At 36.5% G+C, this 20983-nt stretch overlaps 1 protein-coding gene across 1 annotated transcript in view; it reads left to right on the top strand.

The window, feature by feature from the left end:
- The window catches only part of AGTPBP1 (ATP/GTP binding carboxypeptidase 1), a 139122-nt gene that overhangs the window by 22298 nt on the left and 95841 nt on the right, over positions 1–20983 (top strand). Inside the window, exons 3-7 of the mRNA XM_021677917.1 lie at positions 4725–4792; positions 7700–7763; positions 8195–8341; positions 9407–9538; positions 11840–11933. Coding sequence (XP_021533592.1) covers positions 4725–4792; positions 7700–7763; positions 8195–8341; positions 9407–9538; positions 11840–11933 — 505 coding nt within the window. The remainder of the gene's footprint in view (positions 1–4724; positions 4793–7699; positions 7764–8194; positions 8342–9406; positions 9539–11839; positions 11934–20983) is intronic.

Here is a 20983-nt window from a genome sequence, read left to right as displayed (position 1 = left end):
TTTATTTCTTGTTTCTCATTGCCCTGCCTTCTTTTGTATTTATTTGAACAATTTTTAGAATTCCATTTTAATTTACCTATTGACTTTTTAGTTATACCTGTTTGCATTTGTTAAATTTCTCTGGAGATCACAATAAACAACATTAACTTTTTATACTTTGCTTAGAATTAATATTGTAATCTCATATGAAATTTAGAAACCTTAGAACCTTACATATCCATTTATATTTACTATTCTTTAGCTATAGTTGTGATATGTATCACATCTATATACATTATAAACCTTAAAAGACAATTTTTGCTTTAGACAGTCATGTGTATTTTAAAGACGTTAAGAAGAAAAAAAGTAGTTTTTATATTTACTCACATATTTACTATTCCTGAAGCTCTTTTTTCTTTGCCAAATATATGAGGTAGATCTGGCATAATTTCTCTTTAGCCTACAGAATTTCCTTTGGCATTTCTAGTGGACAGGTCGGCTGTGGCAGAAATTTTTTTTTTATCTGACAATGGATTTATTTCACCTAATTCTTGAGGGATGTTTTTAATGGGTGTAGAATTCTGGGTTGATGGTTTTGTCCTTCAGCACTATAAAGTGCATGTAAAACAGTCCTTCCACTATTTTGTGGCCTCCATAATTTCAAAGGAGATGTCTGCTATTTTTGAATCTTTGTTTTTGAAAGTCAGTGTCATTTTTCTCTTGTTGAGTTCATGATTTTCCATTAGTTTTGGTTTTCAGAGGTTTGCATGTAGTTTTCTTTGTATTTATCCTGCTTGGAATTTGTGAGCTTCTCGAATCTGTAAATTTGTGTCTTTTATCAATTTTAGGAAATTTTTTTATCAAAATTCTTTTCTTCATTCTCTCTTGGTATATAATTATACATATGTTAGACTTTTGGAGATTGTTTCAGAGGTCCTTGAGGCTCCTATTTTTCTTTTTTTTTTTTTTTTTTTTTTTAAGATTTTACTTAAGAGAAAGAGTGAGAGAGAGAGAGCACAAGCAGGCAGAGGGAGAAGGAGAAGCAGACTCCCTGCTGAGCAGGGAGACCGATGCAGGGCTCGATCCCAGGACCCTGTGATCATGACCTGAGCTGAAGGCAGACACTTAACTGACTGAGCCACCCACGCACTGTGAGGCTCCTATTTTTCAATCTTAATACTTTCTGTTACTCAGATTGGATAATTTCTCTTTTTCTGTGTTCAGGCTCACTGCCTTTTTTCTCTGCATTCTGCCATTATGTCTATCCGATATTTATTTCACATATTGTATTTTTCTTTTCTAAAATGTGCATTTGGTTCTTTTTTATACTTTTTATTTTTCTGTTTTGTGATTTCTTATCTTTTTGTTCATAGTGAGCTTATTTCCTTAATGTAATTGAACGTAATTATAGTAGCTGCTTTAAAATTCTTGCCTGTTAGAACATTTAGATTATTGAAGGTGTTGAAGAAAGCACATGGTGGTATAAGAACTGGGAAGGACTGTTTTAGAAAAGCCAACAGAGGAAGCATTGTCAGCAATGTTAAGTAACAGAGAGAGGTTAGTTAAAATAAAGATCTTTTTGATTTGACAATTAATAAATTGTTGGCCACAACAAGAGCACTTTCAAGTGGCGGAATTAGAAGGAAGATTGCATTATGCTGTAATGTGAGTGGCAAATGAAATAATGACAGGGCGTGTAGACTTTCTGTCATGGGGGGAATTTCACTGAGAAACCAGAAGGAAATAGAGGAGGAGGCAAGTTAAAATAAGGTTTGTTATGTATGTGGGAAAACAGAAAACAGTATGTGGGTAGAGGTTGAAGCCATAGGTTTATAAATAGGTAGAAAGGATGGGATTTAGAACATAGTAGAAACGACACATCCTCTTTCCCTCCCTAAGACTGGAAAAAGGAATGCAGAATCGTCAAGGATTGGATACATGAGTGTATGGAACTTTGTCATTGTTTTATAGGATTTCATCTGTGGTTGACTGATCACTTTGTCTCAATTCACTGAGGGAAACATAGATGCCGAGAGTTGGGAACAGAGGTCCAGAGATTGAGAGCAAAGGTTGAGAACTGGCATACATTTTGGAATAGCTGTGGGCTATGGCAGGGCAGATGTTGATGGCTGAGAGTTGAGATAAGTGAAAACAGTAGTTTTGTGTTTCCAAATGAGGATGGAAATGGTGAATTTTTTGGTGGTAAAAATCTTAAACTAGGAGAAGAAATTCTTGTGGCCTTATTTTTACTGTGATGTAGGAATAGAGAATGCGCATTTTAGCCTTTACTTAATTATAAGGGTTCACAGGAGGACGTTTAAGAGGTGAGCCTTGGAATGAATCCAAGCGGGGTATGTCTAGAACTGATTTTGCGGGAAAACAGCACTACCACTGATGAGTTAGAACTTTCCGTGAAAGGGACAGTGAGGCTTCCCTAATTTTTAGAAAGCAAAGAGGAATAGGAGTGTTAGGAGGCTGTGGTCTGAGAGTGGGAGGTTGGAGGTTAAGATTCAGAGGTAGGGCAATTTGAGGTCTGAGAATTGAGAGGGTTGATAAATTGGAGCACAGGGGGAAGGGTTTTGTTGTTACATGTCAGGAAGCTATGCAGCGAGGTATTTGAATGAATCATCCACATTGATATTGAAGTCTCCTTAGATGATGACAGAGTCTTGAGTAGAGTAGAAAACTAGTGGCTAATTTTCATTTAGTGTGAGGAGTAAACTACATGATCGTGGATGTTATAAGGGGAGTTTTTGGTTTGTTCCATGAAGGTGAAAAAATAATGGTTTGTTAGTGGAGGAGATCTCAGTCTTCTGACTATTCTGTGTGATTAATATTGAAAAATCATTTGGCTTTAACATTAAATCAGTTGTCTTATTTAAAATGTTAAGAGTGCATTGTGGGTATTTAAACAGTATTTATTTTACAGCTTCATACTTACTGATGGAGGCAGCTGGGCCAGGGAAATGATGAAAGGTCAGGAGAGGAATCACTTTTAAAAAAGGAATTGGGTTTTACAAATATTAATGAGTTTCCCCTTTTTTTATAGGTAAAGAAATTTGTCATTCTTTTAAGCATTAGTAATTTTGGCAACAGGGTGTAGAGATGAAGTGTTTTAGGTATTCAGATCATTTATGCAATGTTATGTTTAGAAAGATTGTAAGGTGTTTGTCAGTTTTACAAAGTTCATTATCTGGACCCAAGATGATGCATGATAGCATGGGATTGTTGTTTTAAAGAAAAATATGATTTCTAATCTCTGTTTTTATTTTGTAGGTAGTTACTGATAGTTGCCACAAATAATACTATACGGTAACTTCTCTGAGCACATTGTCCCTTTAATAACTTCTAATTTAGAATAACCTGATTTTCAGATGGATATCAGACTAATGAGTTTTTTCTGAGATTTTGTGACTTCTATTCTTATATACTTCATGTTCTTGTGAAATTGTAAATGTGTAATTTGTATGTGTCAAAACTATACCACATATGGATTTTTGTTCATTCGTAATGGAAGTTGAACAGGATTTTGCTTTGGGCAGAAATGTGATGTTCTAAAGGCCTAGCCTGACTTTTTCCCCCCTCCCCCTTATCAGGGCTTCATTCTGCTTCATTCATTCTGCTCTTAGACTGCTTGATTATCTCTGTGTAGAAAAAATTTGGTAGTATCAATCTCTTGAACGTTATTGTGTAATGTGTGCTGTGTTGAGAATAGATTGTGTTCTGTTTTTAAAATCTCAAAGTGTGAAAGAAATGGCATTGTCATCCTATATTAGAAGAATTTCTGGCACTAATATTCAGGTGTGAAACAGTTGGAGAAGTTTAACAAGTCTCTTGTACAACAGTCCTGCCTAAAAGAATGATTTCTTTGGCTCTTTTAGAAATACATGAAATCAATGAAAGACTGTAAGCTTTGGGTTCAGAAACACCTGGGTCACCTGGTCTCTTTCACTTACCTGCTCAATGACTTTGTGCATGTTTCTTCTCTTTTCTGGACTCAAATTTCTGGTCTGTGAAAAGAGTAATTATCCTCCTGGAGGGTTAAAGTAAATCACAGATGAGGTAATATAGGTCAAGTACATATAATTTGTATGTGATCTACCTAAGTGTTGGCCTATGATCTACTTTTCTTGTTAATCAAAGGAAAAGAATAGTGGAGAAGCTCTAGAAACCTTTAAATAGTAGAAAAATTTATAGTTTCTCCCCACCCCCATCTCAGATAAAAGGGATTATTTGGGTGATCTGGTCTACAGATTCTTGCAGAAGAAGCAAGTTTTGTTTGTTCCTTAGTTTTGTTTATTTTTGTGTAATTCAGAATTTTAAAATAGTATTAATTCAGTAAAAACATTTGAAAATAGTACTAGGTTTTTGTTTTCACCAATTTTGATGAAATATTTTCTAGTTCTAGTTGTAAAGATAATAAAGAGGCCTGCCATTACCACCTCCTACCTCACCACCAGTTCTGGTACTCATACTCTGTTGTTGATTTTAAGATTATAGATGGATTGACAGGGATCCATCTAGTTCATGATAGGAGATGTGATTAAATGCAAGGAAGGGCTTGTAAACTGAGATCTGGAAGTTCCCACCCAGTGGAATTAGCAACATCAGAGGGAGGAACATCTAAGAACCAATTTAGAATGTTTACTAGACCAATGGAGTCATGTTGATTCTACATTAGCTATAGAATAAAGCTATATGTAATTTTTTCTTGTTTCAGAAGAAAACTTTTTTATACTTTTCAGAAAAAACAAGGAGAGAAATGACAGCCAAAGGTTCTACAGGAATGGAAGTTCTGCTGTCAACCCTAGAGGTAAATCACTGACAGGCTTTAATTTTGTAACTAATACCAACTAGTAGAAGAAAAAAATGTATATATGAAGTATAAAATTTTTATGCTAGAGGTAAAGCTAATGAATGGAAGTTAGTTTTATGTTTTGAATTATCACTTGGGACGGTGACAGAAACATTCTGATATATATTAGGTAAACCTCTAAGTATATTTCCCTATGATTGTAATGATAACCGTATTTTAAATTTTAATGTGCCATTCCAATTGGTAATACAAAATAAAGCATTAGCTGGAAATAAATCTTTAGTCTAAAATAAACGATTGATATTGGAAATTCTCATTTTTGTATTGTTTTAGATGATATATATTTGTGATTCAGTTTACTACATATATTGGTTGAATAACTATATTATGTTGGTAACAATTAAATTTCTATCCCAGTGTGAAATTTTTGGGTGGATCAGCAGGATATATTCAGAATCAGGATTTTAAATTTTATTCAGTGCGGTGTTAAGAACAGGAAGTGAGTTTGTTGTATACCTTAAACTTACATAGTATTATAAGTCAAATTATATCTCAGTAAAACTGGAAAAAAAAAGAACTGGGGTTAATTCATATTTTTGATAGGAATTACTTCCTATTAAAAATGATACAAGATGTCATTTTTCCCTAAATTGATCTGTCAGTTTAAAGTAATCTCAGTAAAAATACCAAGAGTTTTGTTTCTAAAGTTCAATGAGAAAATAAAAGTAGAAAGGACGTTTCTGAAAAAGAAAAAAGAAAGGACTAGCTGCACCAAATACCAGAGAACATTATATAAAAACTTTAGTAATTTAAATAGTTTAGAAATTGTGCCTTAGTAATAGACATCAGTATAGCATCAATGTAGCAGAATGGAAAGTCCAAAAATAAATTAAAATCATATGGCAATTTAAAACCACTTAAGAAAGGTAGCACTTCAGATCAGTGAAAAGTGGAGTGATTATTACTAAGTGGAGCTGGGACAGATTGGTAGCCACTTAGAAAAGAATAGTGGATCCTTACTTCCTACACCGAAGTAAATTCTGTATCTATAGCAAAGATTTAAGCGTGGAAAATAAAATCATAATACTAGAGGAAGTAATAGGAGAAATTTTTAAATAATCTTAAAACAGGGAAGGGTGTTCTAATATGAACAAAGACCCAGAAGCTATAAAAGAAAAGATTGATAAATTCAATTATATTAACTAAAGTACGTGGGAAAAAAACACCATAGACACTTGGCAAACTGAGGAAAAAATGTTTGAACTTGTATAATTTCTTTAACATATAAAGAACTTTTATAAATCAGTAAGGAAAAATTAAATCAATAGACATTGATTTAAATGTGTAGACATTATGGACAGTTCCCAGGGAAAGAAACGCAAATAGCACTTGAGATTGAACACCATTCGTTTTGTTTGCTTTATCACAATTTATTGAGGTCAGCAGGGGTGGGAGGCAGTGAATTATGTATGGGAGACTTGTCTGGGTAAGGCCTAGAGATAACAGTGCAGCTTCCATTGAGGTTCCAATGGCCTGAGCTCAGTCACATGGCCCAAACCTAATTACAAAAGGGCTGGAAAATGTGGTTTGGCTATGTACCCAGGAAGAAGATGAGACCTGTTTGCCAAACACAATTTGCCAAGCAATATTCTGCCACAGTCCACTCTTCTCTTTAACACATGTCTGTCCCTCTCATTCTTCCAAATTCCTCTCTAGTGAGTCGGTGGTCCAATAAATGGAATACCTCCAATGCTGAGACAAGGTTTTCTGCTTAATGCATAATCCTCTAACTGGTCTCGATATGGCTTTTGGGCTCCATTAATCTATAAGCTAAAATGGTGAAGCAGAGACAACACTCCCTTTCGGAAGGGGGAAGAATAAGTAAGGGTCAGTTTACTGATACACAACAATTCTCAAGTTCCTCTGTATAAACATTTAAAATTCCTTTACTTTGGGGGTGAGGCAGTTCCTTAAATAGGCCATAATTCTGCTTCTCTGTGGTTTTCTTTATCCAGGCATTGCTTTTAATAAGAGAGATGTAACCAAAGTACAGTGTTTAAACATTTTCTCTTATTAGATTGGTTATCCAGACTTTGGGAAATAGTTACTCTTCTACATTGTTGGTGGGAGTGTAAATTACTCCATGAACAATTTAGTAAATGCCCATATTCTTTGACCCAGAAATTCTAGGAATTTATCCCATATGGAGACATACTTGATTATGTATAAACATGTTAATTTCTTGTTGCAGTTTTTTAGTAGCAAAAGATTAAAACAATTAAATATTCCATTGGTAGGTGACTGGTTTCACAAACAATGGCATAGCCATATGATGGATAGAATCCATATGGTAGCCCTTAAAAAAGGGTGAAGAAATTATTGATTGATACATAAAAATATCAATATAAAATAGTATCCATAGGGCACTACCATTTGGAGAAATAAATCTGTATATGCACATATATTTACATGGATTTCTTTCATGTGTGCACATTGTCTTTGGCTGGATACACAAGCAACTGATAATGCAGTTGCCTTCTGAGAGGGGAGCTAGGTGACTGGGTGGTCACCATAGATACATTGTAGTGCTTTTTACGTTTTGATTCATTTATTTGGGTTATCTATTTAGTAGAAGATGGTGAATTCAAATGACAAATTAATTCCTCTTGTAATAGTGTTGATACTAAGAAAACAATAGCTCAGATGACTTGCAAAACATTTTCAAGGGCAAGAAGAAACTACCGAAGTGGTAAGTGAGAATAGTGGCAGCCCAAATACATTTGTTTGTAGGGAAATTGGAAGGGCCATTTGTAAAAATACAGGTAGTTCACAGCAGGAACAGAAAAGGTTTGGGAATCACAGATTTACAATGGTTTAATACAGCAAATAAACTGTTTATTTCAGAACACGAAAGATCTTCAAACTACACTTAATATCTTAAGCATTCTTGTTGAGCTGGTGTCAGCTGGTAAGTTTTTGTTTCCTTTGGTCTAATTTCTGTTTGTAAACAGTGATCAGCAATGTATCATGTGTACTTTATTTGGAATTTTCTGATACTTCTATAGAAGCTATTCTGAGTATCAGAATTTGGAAACTGAAATTGTCATACTCTTATTGTTGCTTTGTTTTTGATTTGAGGGGTCTTCCGGTATCCCTCAAACCACCCCAAAACCCATTTTCAGAGCCTTGAATGTGGAATTTTGGCATCACTTGTATTTACCCTCTTTGTTATTTTCTAACTAAAATACTAAATGAAATTTAAAAAAATTGATTTTGAGGTGTTTGATTTCAGAAGTCATCATTTGAAATATTTCTTGAATGTTAACAAGTTGTGATGTCTAATATGTTATGGGAGGATTTGCTGTTTAAACAATTAAAAACAATTTTTTTTTTTTTTAGGTGGAGGTCGAAGAGCGAGTTTCTTGGTCACCAAAGGTGGTTCACAAATATTGTTGCAGTTACTTATGAATGCCAGCAAAGAATCTCCCCCGAATGAGGAGTTGATGGTGCAGATTCATTCTATTCTTGCAAAGATTGGACCTAAAGGTAAGGGTTCCACTTGTGTTTTTATCATAGAACTTTTTTTTTTTTTTTTTAATCATAGAACTATTTGTGACATTGATTCTGTTTGCCTTGAAGTTTGGTAAATTTTGAAAATCTAAAGTGGTACTGCTTTTTCTTGGTCTTAGTCATGGACTGCTTTTTTTTTTTTTTTTTTTTAAGATTTTATTTATTTATTTGACAGAGAGAGACACAGCGAGAGAGGGAACACAAGCAGGGGGAGTGGGAGAGGGAGAAGCAGGCTTCCCGTGGAGTAGGGAGCCCAATGCGGGGCTCGATCCCAGGACCCTGGGATCATGACCTGAGCCGAAGGCAGACGCTTAACGACTGAGCCACCCAGGCACCCCTCATGGACTGCTTTTTACAGTCAACTAGTGGCCTGCAGAATTGAGGATCCTAAATTCATGAGGAATTCTGTTGCATAGATTGGAAAAAGGAAGAAAAATATCAGAATCACAAGTGTGTCGCTGTGTGTGTGCTTGCATGTGTATGTGTGTAAAGGATATATATTGTTGAAGCTGGAAGGAGGGAATATGGATGGGAATGCTTTGAGGAACATGGAGGTAAAATGTGTTTGCTTTTCATTAATAGTCATATTTGTATTGCACAGTCTCCATGCTTAAAAAGCTTATGATCTAGTCAAGACCAAAAGAGATATAAAATTATATAAAAATTATAGGACTGATTATTACAATAGTAAGACATGCAAAATGTTAAAAAATACAGATTGAGAAAACATGGGATTTGAAACAAGGAGAAAGCTGATTTAGATTAGGTTAACAGAGAAAGGCATCCTGGGACTAGAACCCAAGTTCAGTTTATAGTTGTCTATCTACATAGATTAAAATGATTCTCTAAACTCTTAGAATAGTGATTATTTAAGGGTTCTGCCATTGCTTTGTGGCATACAAATGAGCTTTTAAACTTTGAAGTATTTGGTTAAAATGCTTATTCTAAAAAGTGTGTATGTGTGTATATAGTTTATGACATTTTCATTTCATTCAAACGTTATACATGAATAAATTGTGTTTGTTCATTTTTTTTAAACAGACAAAAAATTTGGAGTGAAAGCTAGAATTAATGGAGCTCTGAATATAACCCTGAATTTGGTCAAACAGAATTTGCAGAATCATCGCTTGGTTTTGCCTTGTCTTCAGCTTTTACGAGTATATTCTGCCAACTGTAAGTATTTTAGAGCACCTTTCAGTTAACTCATTGTTGTCAGGTTATACAAAATGAAAATGTAAAAGTACCTGAACTCCATAAAGTTCTAAAAATTGTAGACAAGAAAAGAGAATATGTAATATGACTCTTTGTAACTCCTAACCCCACCACCACAAAAATGATGTGAGTAAGAAGGTGAGTTGACAAAATCTTGAGAATTCTCATTTCCTGCAGTTTGTAGAAGCTTGTAGTGAAGGGGATGTGTAACGGCCTGTGGAAAGATGTGGAAGAATAGGAGGGAATCGGCAGGAAAAACTGCTGAGCCTATTTGGATTTTCACAGATGAGAGGAAAGCTGAGAAGGAAGGCATGTGGAAGCATAGTCACCTGGAGCTAATTATCTTCAGCAATCGATAGGGAAGTAGCAGAACAGAAAAAAAAAATAGTACAATAGCCTCCAAGGAAGCTGGAGAGAAGAGAGATCACGGAGAAATTGTTTCCCCACACACATATATACTCTCTAATACTAGGTCCCAAACGTAGGTGCTATGAAATTTCTTTCTATTTCCACTATGGGATTGGAGTGTTTAATAAGACATCTGAAATTGAAGTTGTGGGGAGTACATGATATTGCAGAATATATCATTGCAGAATAATGGTATTCAAAGTGGTAGAGATGTGTGTATATATATATACGTATGTGTGTGTATGTATAAAATTTTATGTATGTATATGATTATTTATCTGTATTTATACTTTGACAGTATGGCTGAGGGTGAGCTTATAGGAAAATAGCTTTGACCACTTAAATAATTAACACTTATGTAATTAAAAAGAATAGAAGGAAATGAATAAATTGGATATCTAACCAAAGAAGTTAGGAAGGGAAGAATAAACACAAGAAAAGCAGAGGAATGTAGAGGAAAAAAAGAATACATTAGAAAAAAAAGCCCCAGTTGATTTAAGAAATGAAATGATTGGATTAAAAATAAAATAATACTGTAATAGTGATGTAATGGGACAGATGGTAAGTATGTTTGTGGTGAACATAGCATAATGTATAAACTTGTCAAAGTACTGAGTTGCACACCTGAAACTACTGTAACATTGTGTGTCAACTATACTCAAATAAAATTAAAAACTAAATAAAACAGATAAACCATTGAATACCCCAATTAAGGAAAAAGGAAGACCACACAGAGATAAAATTAGAAGGGATAATGGAAAAATAGATACAGAGGAAATTAAAATCATACAAGACTTTAGCTTACATTTTTGGTGGCATCTTACTGAATTTACCACTAGAAGGCTGGTAAATGGTTTATCTATGATTTTTAAAATATATTTGTTCAGAGTTGAAAATTATTAGACACAATTTCCTGATTTGGTAATTATTTGCATATTCTGTGTGAAACTCTACAGTTGTTACTTCTTTTTCCATAGCTGCTTTAGCCAAGGTCCTCATCACCTCCCACCTGGACCACAGCCTGCTACCATGTCTCTCAAATCTGTCTTCCCCACAGTGCTGTGACATCTGACCTATATTAAAATGCATGTCTGATTGGTTGTTCCTTTCGGGCAATTCCCTGTAGTTGAAAGAACAAACAACTTCTAGGGCTCTATAATTTGTTTACCTTCTTTTCCTGCCTCATCTTCCCATTGATAAGCTTCTGTCTGATACTGTATGTTTTAATGTGTAACTTTATACCCATGGTGTTCACCGACTCTGTTCTGTTTGCCATGTTATCTCTGTCTCCAGAGACATTTCCTTACAGCAGCTCCTGCCCTAGCTAGCTCCTCTTCATTGGTAAAAACTGAACTCAGGCTCAGTTTCTCCAGAGATACCTTCAGTTTCATTATGGACTTGGGGCTTCATTCTGGTGTAACCTAAATAGCCTGCAACTCTTAATCTATTTAGAAAGTAATTTAGTAATTATTTGTTTATTGTTTTTGTCACTCTCCTCTATACTGTGTTCTCTGAGGGCCCACACTGTTTTTGTCTTTGAATCTCCATGACCTGGTATTTAAATTATTGAAGAAAAAACAGAGTAACTTAAAACTCTTTTTTTTTTTTTTTAAGTAACAGTTTGTTGTTTTATATAACTTCTTTCATAATCTCCCTGCGAGGTCATAAATAAAGCCAGAAAAAACAAAAAAAAAACAACAATCTTCCTTTCAAGTGATTGGCTAGGTAGGCTTTATGAGGGGCTTGGGTCTTCTAAAGAATTTGTGTATGTTTTCAGCTCTGTATCACCAAGAATACACATTTCTACTTGTTGAGGTTTTAAAATTATTTTACATCCTTTCCTCTGCCTCCTAGCTGTGAATTCAGTATCCTTAGGGAAAAATGGAGTTGTGGAGCTGCTGTTTAAAATCATCGGACCATTTAGTAAGAAGAATTCGGGTCTCATGAAGTGAGTAAATGCTTTGAGTATAAATAGAGGTGTATTTTTTGTTACTCTGGGCCTCATCATCTTATCTGTGCAACAATAGGTTGAATTGTATTATATCTAGGGTCCTTTCTTAGTTCTTAAATAGTGATTTTATTATGATAAAGATTTTCTTCAATATAAAGTTTAATCTTCAGAGGTATATCAAAATTAGAAAGCTTTAAATTCATTGACTGTAGTGTTATGGAAATTTAGATGTCCAACATTCCTAGATAATATAAGAGGAAAACGATCATTGATAGAGTAGCATTCATTCAGAAACATTTATTGAATGCCTGCTATATTCCCTACCCAGGTTTGCAATCTTTTAATGAATGCATCCTTCATTTGCACAATTATCTGAATGTATTTTAAATTTATACATTTCTTTTTTGTCAAAATAATGTCATTCTTTTTTCTTATTTTAAATTATGCATATATATATATTACAAGATATGTATATTCATTTGTCTGTCAGCCTCAGAAAATTAAAGCAATTTCCAGTTACTTGGTTATATTTAGTATTTTTTTCTTAAGCCATATTAGAAGTCATTCTTTAAAAAAATATTTTACTGTGGAATTATTCAAAGACACCTAGAGTTTATATTATATTAGGATGAAATTATTTTGAATTAGGTTTATTAATCACTTATTCGATTCAGTAGTTATTAACATTCTGACACTTTTGTTTCATTTATTTCCCCTCTATACTTTTATTTTTGCCGAGGTATTTTTAAGCAAATTCCAGATGTCATTCTCATATATAAGTTTCTGTAAAAAAAAAAAATCCAAATATATTTTATTTTTTCCCTGAATACTTCAATATATCACTCTACTAAATAGCAACTTAAAAAATAACCATAATACTAAAATCATACTCAACCAAATTATTAATTCCTTAACATAACTAAAGTCCAATATGTGTTCAATTTTCTCCCGTTGTCTCAAAGTGCCCTTTTATAATGTGTTTGTTTGAATCAGAATCCAAACAAGGTGCACACATTATTCCTCATCATATTTAGGAAATTTTCAAACCTACACAAAAACAGACTAGAATAGGGATGTCTGGGTGGCTCAGTTGGTTAAGTGGCTGCCTTCGGCTCAGGTCATGATCCCAGGGTCCTGGGATCGAGTCCCACGGTGGGCTCCCTGCTCAGCGTGGAGCCTGCTTCTCTGCCTGCTCTGTCTGCTGCTCCCCCTGGTTGTGCTCTCTCTCTGACAAATAAATAAATAAAATCTTAAAAAAAATAGACTAGAATAATTACAGACCTACACAAAACTACAAGAGAACCTATAATACCCACCACCCAGTTTAATCAGTTACCAACATTGTGCCATTTTGATCTCAGTTTTCGCTTCCCTGTCCTTTATTTTTCTGGACTATTTTGAAGCAAATATTGGCCATTACATTTGTTCTGTGAGTTCTTTAGTATGATCACTATCAGACACAACTTTTTTCTTTTAATGTTTCCGGAATATCGTTTCTTTGTCCAACAATATTAATAATCCTTTAATATGATCTAATATTTTCTGATTGTCTAAGAAATGTCTTCTTTACAGTTGGCTTGTTCCAGTCAGGATCCAAATAAGATCTGTACATTTTATTTGATTGCTATGTCTTGTAATCTTTAAAAATCAGTAACAGTTCCTCTCTTTTGGGGTTCTGTTTTATTTATTTGTTTAAAGACTTGGGTGATGTCTTGTAGATTGTCCCAACATTCTGGATTAAGATGACTGTATCCTGGGTTCCTTTAACATGTAGATATGTCCCTTGAATTTCCTGTAGACCCATAGAGCTGGAAGCGTGATTAGATTTGGGTTCCTTTTTTCTGGTCAAAAATATTTCATATGTGGTGCTGGTACTCTGTCTTGCACCACTTAAGATCACTGAGTTGAGGTGATCCCTTCACTTCTCACCTAATAATTTAGCAGTGTTCCATGACATTGTCTAGATCCACTGTTTCTTCAGGGGTTGCAGAATAGTGACTTTTCTAATTTTCTCATTCTTTCTACTTTTTTAAAAAAATGTTTTATTGTTATGTTAATCACCATACATTACATCATTAGTTTTTGATGTAGTGTTCCATGATTCATTGTTTGTGCATAACACCCAGTGCTCCATGCAGAACGTGCCCTCTTTAATACCCATCAACAGGCTAACCCATCCCCACCACCCCTCTCCCCTCTAGAACCTTCAGTTTGTTTTTCAGAGTCCATAGTCTCTCATGGTTCATCTCCCCCTCCGATTTCCCCCCCTGCATTCTTCCACTCCTGCTATCTTCTTTTTTTTTTTCTTAACATATATTGCATTATTTGTTTCAGAGGTACAGATCTGTGATTCAATAGTCTTGCACAATTCACAGTGCTCACCATAGCACATACCCTCCCCAGTATCTATCACCCAGCCACCCCATCCCTCCCACCCCACCCCTGACTCCAGCAACCCTCAGTTTGTTTCCTGAGATTAAGGATTCCTCATATCAGTCAGGTCATATGATACATGTCTTTCTCTGATTGACTTATTTCACTTAGCATAACACCCTCCAGTTCCATCCACGTCGTTGCAAATGGCAAGATCTCATTCCTTTTGATGGCTGCATAATATTCCATTGTATATATATACCACATCTTTATCTATTCATCTGTCGATGGACATCTTGGCTCTTTCCACAGTTTGGCTATTGTGGACATTGCTGCTATGAATATTGGGGTGCACGTACCCCTTCGGATCCCTACATTTGTATCTTTGGGGTAAATACCCAGTAGTGCAATTGCTGGATCGTATGGTAGCTCTATTTTCAACTTTTTGAGGAACCTCCATACAGTTTTCCAGAGTGGCTGCACCAGCTTGCATTCCCACCAACAGTGTAGGAGGGTTCCCCTTTCTCTGCATCCCCGCCAACATCTGTCCTTTCCTGACTTGTTAATTTTAGCCATTCTGACTGGTGTGAGGTGGTATCTCATTGAGGTTTTGATTTGGATTTTCCTGATGCCAGGCGATGTTGAGCACTTTTTCATGTGTCTCTTGGCCATTTGGATGTCTTCTTTGGAAAAATGTCTGTTCATGTCTTCTGCCCATTTCTTGATTGGATCATTTGTTCTTTGGGTGTTGAGTTTAAGAAGTTCTTTATAGATGTTGGATACTAGCCCTTTATCTGATATGTCATTTGCAAATATCTTCTCCCATTCTGTCAGTTGTCTTTTGGTTTTGTTGACTGTTTCTTTTGCTGTGCAAAAGCGTTTTATCTTGATGAAGTCCCAATAGTTCATTTTTGCCCTTGCTTCCCTTGCCTTTGGCGATGTTTCTAGGAAGAAGTTGCTGCGGCTGAGGTCGAAGAGGTTGCTGCTCCTTTAGGATTTTGATGGACTCCTGTCTCACATTGAGGTCTTTTAACCATTTGGAGTCTACTTTTGTGTGTGGTATAAGGAAATGGTCCAGTTTCATTCTTCTGCATGTGGCTGTCCAATTATCCCAACATCATTTTTTAAACAGACTGTCTTTTTTCCATTGGACATTCTTTCCTGCTTTGTCAAAGATAGTTGACCATAGAGTTGAGGGTCCATTTCTGGGCTCTCTATTCTGTTCCATTGATCGATGTGTCTGTTTTTGTGCCAGTACCATACTGTCTTGATGACAGCTTTGTAATAGAGCTGGAAGTCCGGAATTGTGATGCCGCCAGCTTTGCTTTTCTTTTTCAACATTCCTCTGGCTATTCGGGGTCTTTTCTGGTTCCATACAAATTTTAGGATTATTTGTTCCATTTCTTTGAAAAAAGTGGATGGTATTTTGATGGGGATTGCATTGAATGTGTAGATTGCTCTAGGTAGCATTGACATCTTCACAATATTTGTTCTTCCAATCCATGAGCATGGAACGTGTTTCCATTTCTTTGTGTCTTCCTCAATTTCTTTCATGAGTATTTTATAGTTTTCTGAGTACAGATCCTTTGCCTCTTTGGTTAGATTTATTCCTAGGTATCTTATGGTTTTGGGTGCAATTGTAAATGGGATCAACTCCTTAATTTCTCTTTCTTCTGTCTTGTTGTTAGTGTATAGGAATGCCACTGATTTCTGTGCATTGATTTTATATCCTGCCACTTGACTGAACTCCTGTATGAGTTCTAGCAGTTTTGGGGTGGAGTCTTTTGGGTTTTCCACATAAAGTATCATATCATCTGCAAAGAGTGAGAATTTGACTTCTTCTTTGCCGATTTGGATGCCTTTGATTTCTTTTTGTTGTCTGATTGCTGTGGCTAGGACTTCTAATACCATGTTGAATAGCGGTGGTGATAGTGGACATCCCTGCCGCGTTCCTGATCTTAGGGGGAAAGTGCTCAGTTTTTCCCCATTGAGAATGATATTCACTGTGGGTTTTTCATAGATGGCTTTTATGATATTGAGGTATGTACCCTCTATGCCTATACTCTGAAGAGTTTTGATCAAGAAAGGATGCTGTACTTTGTCAAATGCTTTTTCTGCATCTACTGAGAGGATCATATGATTCTTGTTCTTTCTTTTGTTAATGTATTGTATCACGTTGACTGATTTACGGATGTTGAACCAACCTTGCAGCCCAGGGATAAATCCCACTTGGTCGTGGTGAATAATCCTTTTAATGTACTGTTGGATCCTATTGGCTAGTATTTTGGTGAGAATTTTTGCATCCATGTTCATCAAGGATATTGGTCTGTAATTCTCCTTTTTGATGGGGTCTTTGTCTGGTTTTGGAATCAAGGTAGTGGTGGCCTCATAAAACAAGTTTGGAAGTTTTCCTTCCATTTCTACTTCCATTTCTATTTTTTGGAACAGTTTCAGAAGAATAGGTATTAATTCTTCTTGAAATGTTTGGTAGAATTCCCCGGGAAGCTATCTGGCCCTGGGCTTTTGTTTGTTGGGAAATTTTTGATGACTGCTTCAATTTCCTTAGTGGTTATAGGTCTGTTCAGATTTTCTATTTCTTCCTGGTTCAGTTTTGGTAGTTGATACATCTCTAGGAATGCATCCATTTCTTCCAGGTTATCTAATTTGCTGGCATAGAGTTGCTCATAATATGTTCTTTTTTTTTTTTTTTTTAAAGATTTTATTTATTTATTTGAGAGAGAGAATGAGATAGAGCATGAGAGGGGGGAGGGGCAGAGGGAGAAACAGACTCCCCGCCGAACAAGGAACCCGATGCGGGACCCGATCCCAGGACTCTGGGATCATGACCAGAGCCGAAGGCAGTTGCCCAACCAACTGAGCCACCCAGGCGCTTGCTCATAATATGTTCTTATAATTGTTTGTATTTCTTTGGTGTTGGTTGTGATCTCTCCTTTTTCATTCATGATTTTGTTGATTTGGGTCATTTCTCTCTTTTTTTTTAAAGATTTTATTTATTTATTTGACAGAGAGACACAGCGAGAGAGGGAGCCCAGGCAGGGGGAGTGGGAGAGGGAGAGGCAGGCTTCCCACTGAGCAGGGAGTCCGATATGGGGATTGATCCCAGGACTCTGGGATCATGACCTGGGCCGAAGGCAGACGCTCAACGACTGAGCCACCCAGGCACCCCTCTGTTTTCTTTTTGATAAGTCTGGCCAGGGGTTTATCAGTCTTGTTAATTCTTTTAGAGAACCAGCTCCTAGTTTCGTTGATCTGTTCTACTGTTCTTTTGGTTTCTATTTCATTGATTTCTGCTCTGATCTTTATTATTTCTCTTCTCCTGCTGGGTTTAGGCTTTATTTGCTGTTCTTTCTCCAGCTCCTTTAGGTGTAGGGTTAGGTTGTGTATTTGAGACCTTTCTTGTTTCTTGAGAAAGGCTTGTATGGCTATATACTTGCCTCTTAGGACTGCCTTTGCTGCATCCCAAAGATTTTGAACAGTTGTGTTTTCATTTTCATTGGTTTCCATGAAGTTTTTAAATTCTTCTTTAATTTCCTGGTTGACCCATTCATTCTTTAGTAGGATGCTCTTTAGCCTCCATGTATTTGAGTTCTTTCCGACTTTCCTCTTGTGATTGAGTTCTAGTTTCAAAGCATTGTGGTCTGAAAATAGGCAGGGAATGATCCCAGTCTTTTGGTACTGGTTGAGACCTGATCTATGATCTAGGGTGTGATCGATTCTGGAGAATGTTCCATGGGTACTAGAGAAGAATGTGTATTCCGTTGCTTTGGGGTGGAATGTTCTGAATATGTCTGTAAAGTCCATTTGGTCCAGTGTGTCATTTAAAGTCTTTATTTCCTTGTTGATCTTTTGCTTAGATGATCTGTCCATTTCAGTGAGGGGGGTGTTGAAGTCCCCCACTATTATTGTATTGTTGTCAGTGTGTTTCTTTGCTTTTGTCATTAATTGCCTGATATAATTGGCTGCTCCCATGTTAGGTGCATAGATATTTACAATTGTTAGATCTTCTTGTTGGATAGACCCTTTAGGTAGGATATAGTGTCCTTCCTCATCTCTTATTACAGTCTTTGGTTTAAAATCTAATTTGTCTGATATAAGGATTGCCACCCCAGCTTTCTTTTGGTGTCCATTAGCATGGTAAATGGTTTTCCACCCCCTCACTTTCAATCTGGGGGTGTCTTTGGGTCTAAAATGAGTCTCTTGCAGACAGCATATTGATGGGTCTGTTTTTTAATCCAATCTGATAGCCTGTGTCTTTTGATTGGGGCATTGAGCCCATTTACATTCAGGGTAACTATTGAAAGATAGGAATTTAGTGCCATTGTATTGCCTGTAAGGTGACTGTTACTGTATATTGTCTGTGTTCCTTTCTGGTCTATGTTGCTTTTAGGCTCTCTCTTTGCTTAGAGGACCCCTTTCAAGATTTCCTGTAGGGCTGGTTTTGTGTTTGCAAATTCCTTTAGTTTTTGTTTGTCCTGGAAGCTTTTTATCTCTCCTTCTATTTTCAATGACAGCCTAGCTGGATATAGTATTCTTGGCTGCATATTTTTCTCATTTAGTGCTCTGAAGATATCATGCTAGTCCTTTCTGGCCTGCCAGGTCTCTGTGGGTAGGTCTGTTGCCATTCTAATATTTCTGCCATAGTAGGTTACATATTTCTTTTCCCGAGCTGCTTTCAGGATTTTCTCTTTGTCTCTGAGACTTGAAGTTTTACTATTAGATGTCGGGGTGTTGACCTATTTTTATTGATTTTGAGAGGGGTTCTCTATGCTTCCTGGATTTTGATGCCTGTTTCCTTCTCCAAATTAGGGAAGTTCTCTGCTATAATTTGCTTCAGTATACCTTCTGCCCCTGTCTCCCTTTCTTCTTCTTCTGGGATCCCAATTATTCTAATGTTGTTTTGTCTTATGGTATCGCTAATCTCTCGAATTCTTTCCTCGTGATCCAGTCGTTATCTTTTTCTCAGCTTCTTTATTTTCCATCATTTGGTCTTCTATATCACTGATTCTCTCTTCTGCCTCATTTATCCTAGCAGTTAGCGCCCCCGTTTTTGATTGCACCTCATAAGTAGCCTTTTTGATTTCGACTTGGTTAGATTTTAGTTCTTTTATTTCTCCAGAAGGGGTTTCTCTAATAACTTCCATGCTTTTTTCAAGCCCAGCTAATATCTTTAAAGTGATGATTCTGAACTCTAGATCTGACATCGTACTAATGTCCATATTGCGTAGGTCCCTGGCAGTCGGTACTATCTCTTGTTCTTTTTGTTGAGGTGATTTTTTCCATCTTGTCATTTTGTCCAGAGGAGAATAGATGAATGAGAGAACAAAATGCTAACAGGGTAACAACATCCCCAGAAAATATACTCTAAACAAATCAGAAAAGACCTGAAGCCAGGGGAAAAGAAAGGGAAAGAAAGAAAAAAGAAAAAGAAAAAAAAAAGAAAAAGATAAAAACAAACAAAAACAGAACAAAACAAAAAAAAAACCCAGAATATGATCAAATATGATCAGGGTGGTGCATAGATCAGTGTCACACACTAGATTTTGGGTGTACTTTGGTCTGTTAGAAGAAAGTGCCTCCCAAAATTTTAAAGAAAGAAGAACTTATATATGTGCAAAAATAAGGGTTGATATGAGGAAGGGATGGAATATGACTGTAAAGATGAAAATTATAAAAAAATTTTATAAAAGGAATTGATAAGAAGTTGTTTGAAAAAAGGAAGACGAGGATTTAAAAAAAAAAAAGAAAAAAAAGAGAGAATGTGATCAGGCAGGAGAGCAGAACAAAACCATACAGTAGAGATTTAGGGTATATTTTGATCTGCTAGAAGAAACTATCTCAAAATTTTAAAGAGAGAACAACTTCTATATATATATGCCAAAAATAAGGGTAACTACTATGAAGGGATAGAATATGACTCTAAAAATGAAAAATAAAAATGTTTTTTAAAAAAGGGATTGATAAGATGTTTGTTAAAAAAGGGAAAAAGAAAATTTCGAAAAAAAAAAGACAGTTAAGAAAAAATTAACTTTGAAAGACTAAAGAATCATGGTAAAAAAAGCCATGGATTCTATGTGCAATATTCCCCTAGCACTGGAGTCTGCCGTTCTCATTGATCGGTAAACTTGGTCTTGGCGGGCTGTTCTCGCTCATCTTCTGGGGGAGGGGCCTGTTGCCGTTGTTCCCAAATGTCTTTGTCGGAGGCGGAATTGCCCCGCCCTTGCCTTTCCGCGCTAAGTAATCTGCTCGGGTTTGCTCTCGGGAGCTTTTGTTCCCTGCAAGCTTTCCGTACAGCTTTGGAGGCCGAGAGTGAAAATGCCGGCCTCCCAATCTCCGCCCTGGAGGAGCAGAGAACTTGGGCCCCACTCCTCAGTGAGCCCCCAGAGAAAAGCAGTCAATCACTCCCGTCTCCCCGGTCTCCGGCTGCACTCCGTGCTTACCCGGCCTGTGACCGAGTGTTTCTATCTCTGGCACACGACCCCGTGTGCAGTCTCCAAACCCAGCAGATCCCTGCAGTGCGCTCCCGCGCCACTCCTCCCAGCAGAGGAAGGGGAGTCTCCCCGGATCTGCCGCTTGTTGGGTCCCCGCTTGGAGAAGCAGTGGCCCGACTGTGCCACAGATCACGGTTTATGGCAACCCCGAGCTGAGAGCCCACT

The sequence above is a fragment of the Neomonachus schauinslandi genome, chromosome 13 (genome assembly GCF_002201575.2).
Source record: "Neomonachus schauinslandi chromosome 13, ASM220157v2, whole genome shotgun sequence".
Lineage (NCBI taxonomy): Eukaryota > Metazoa > Chordata > Mammalia > Carnivora > Phocidae > Neomonachus > Neomonachus schauinslandi.
This window is presented reverse-complemented; position numbering and strand designations above follow the sequence as displayed.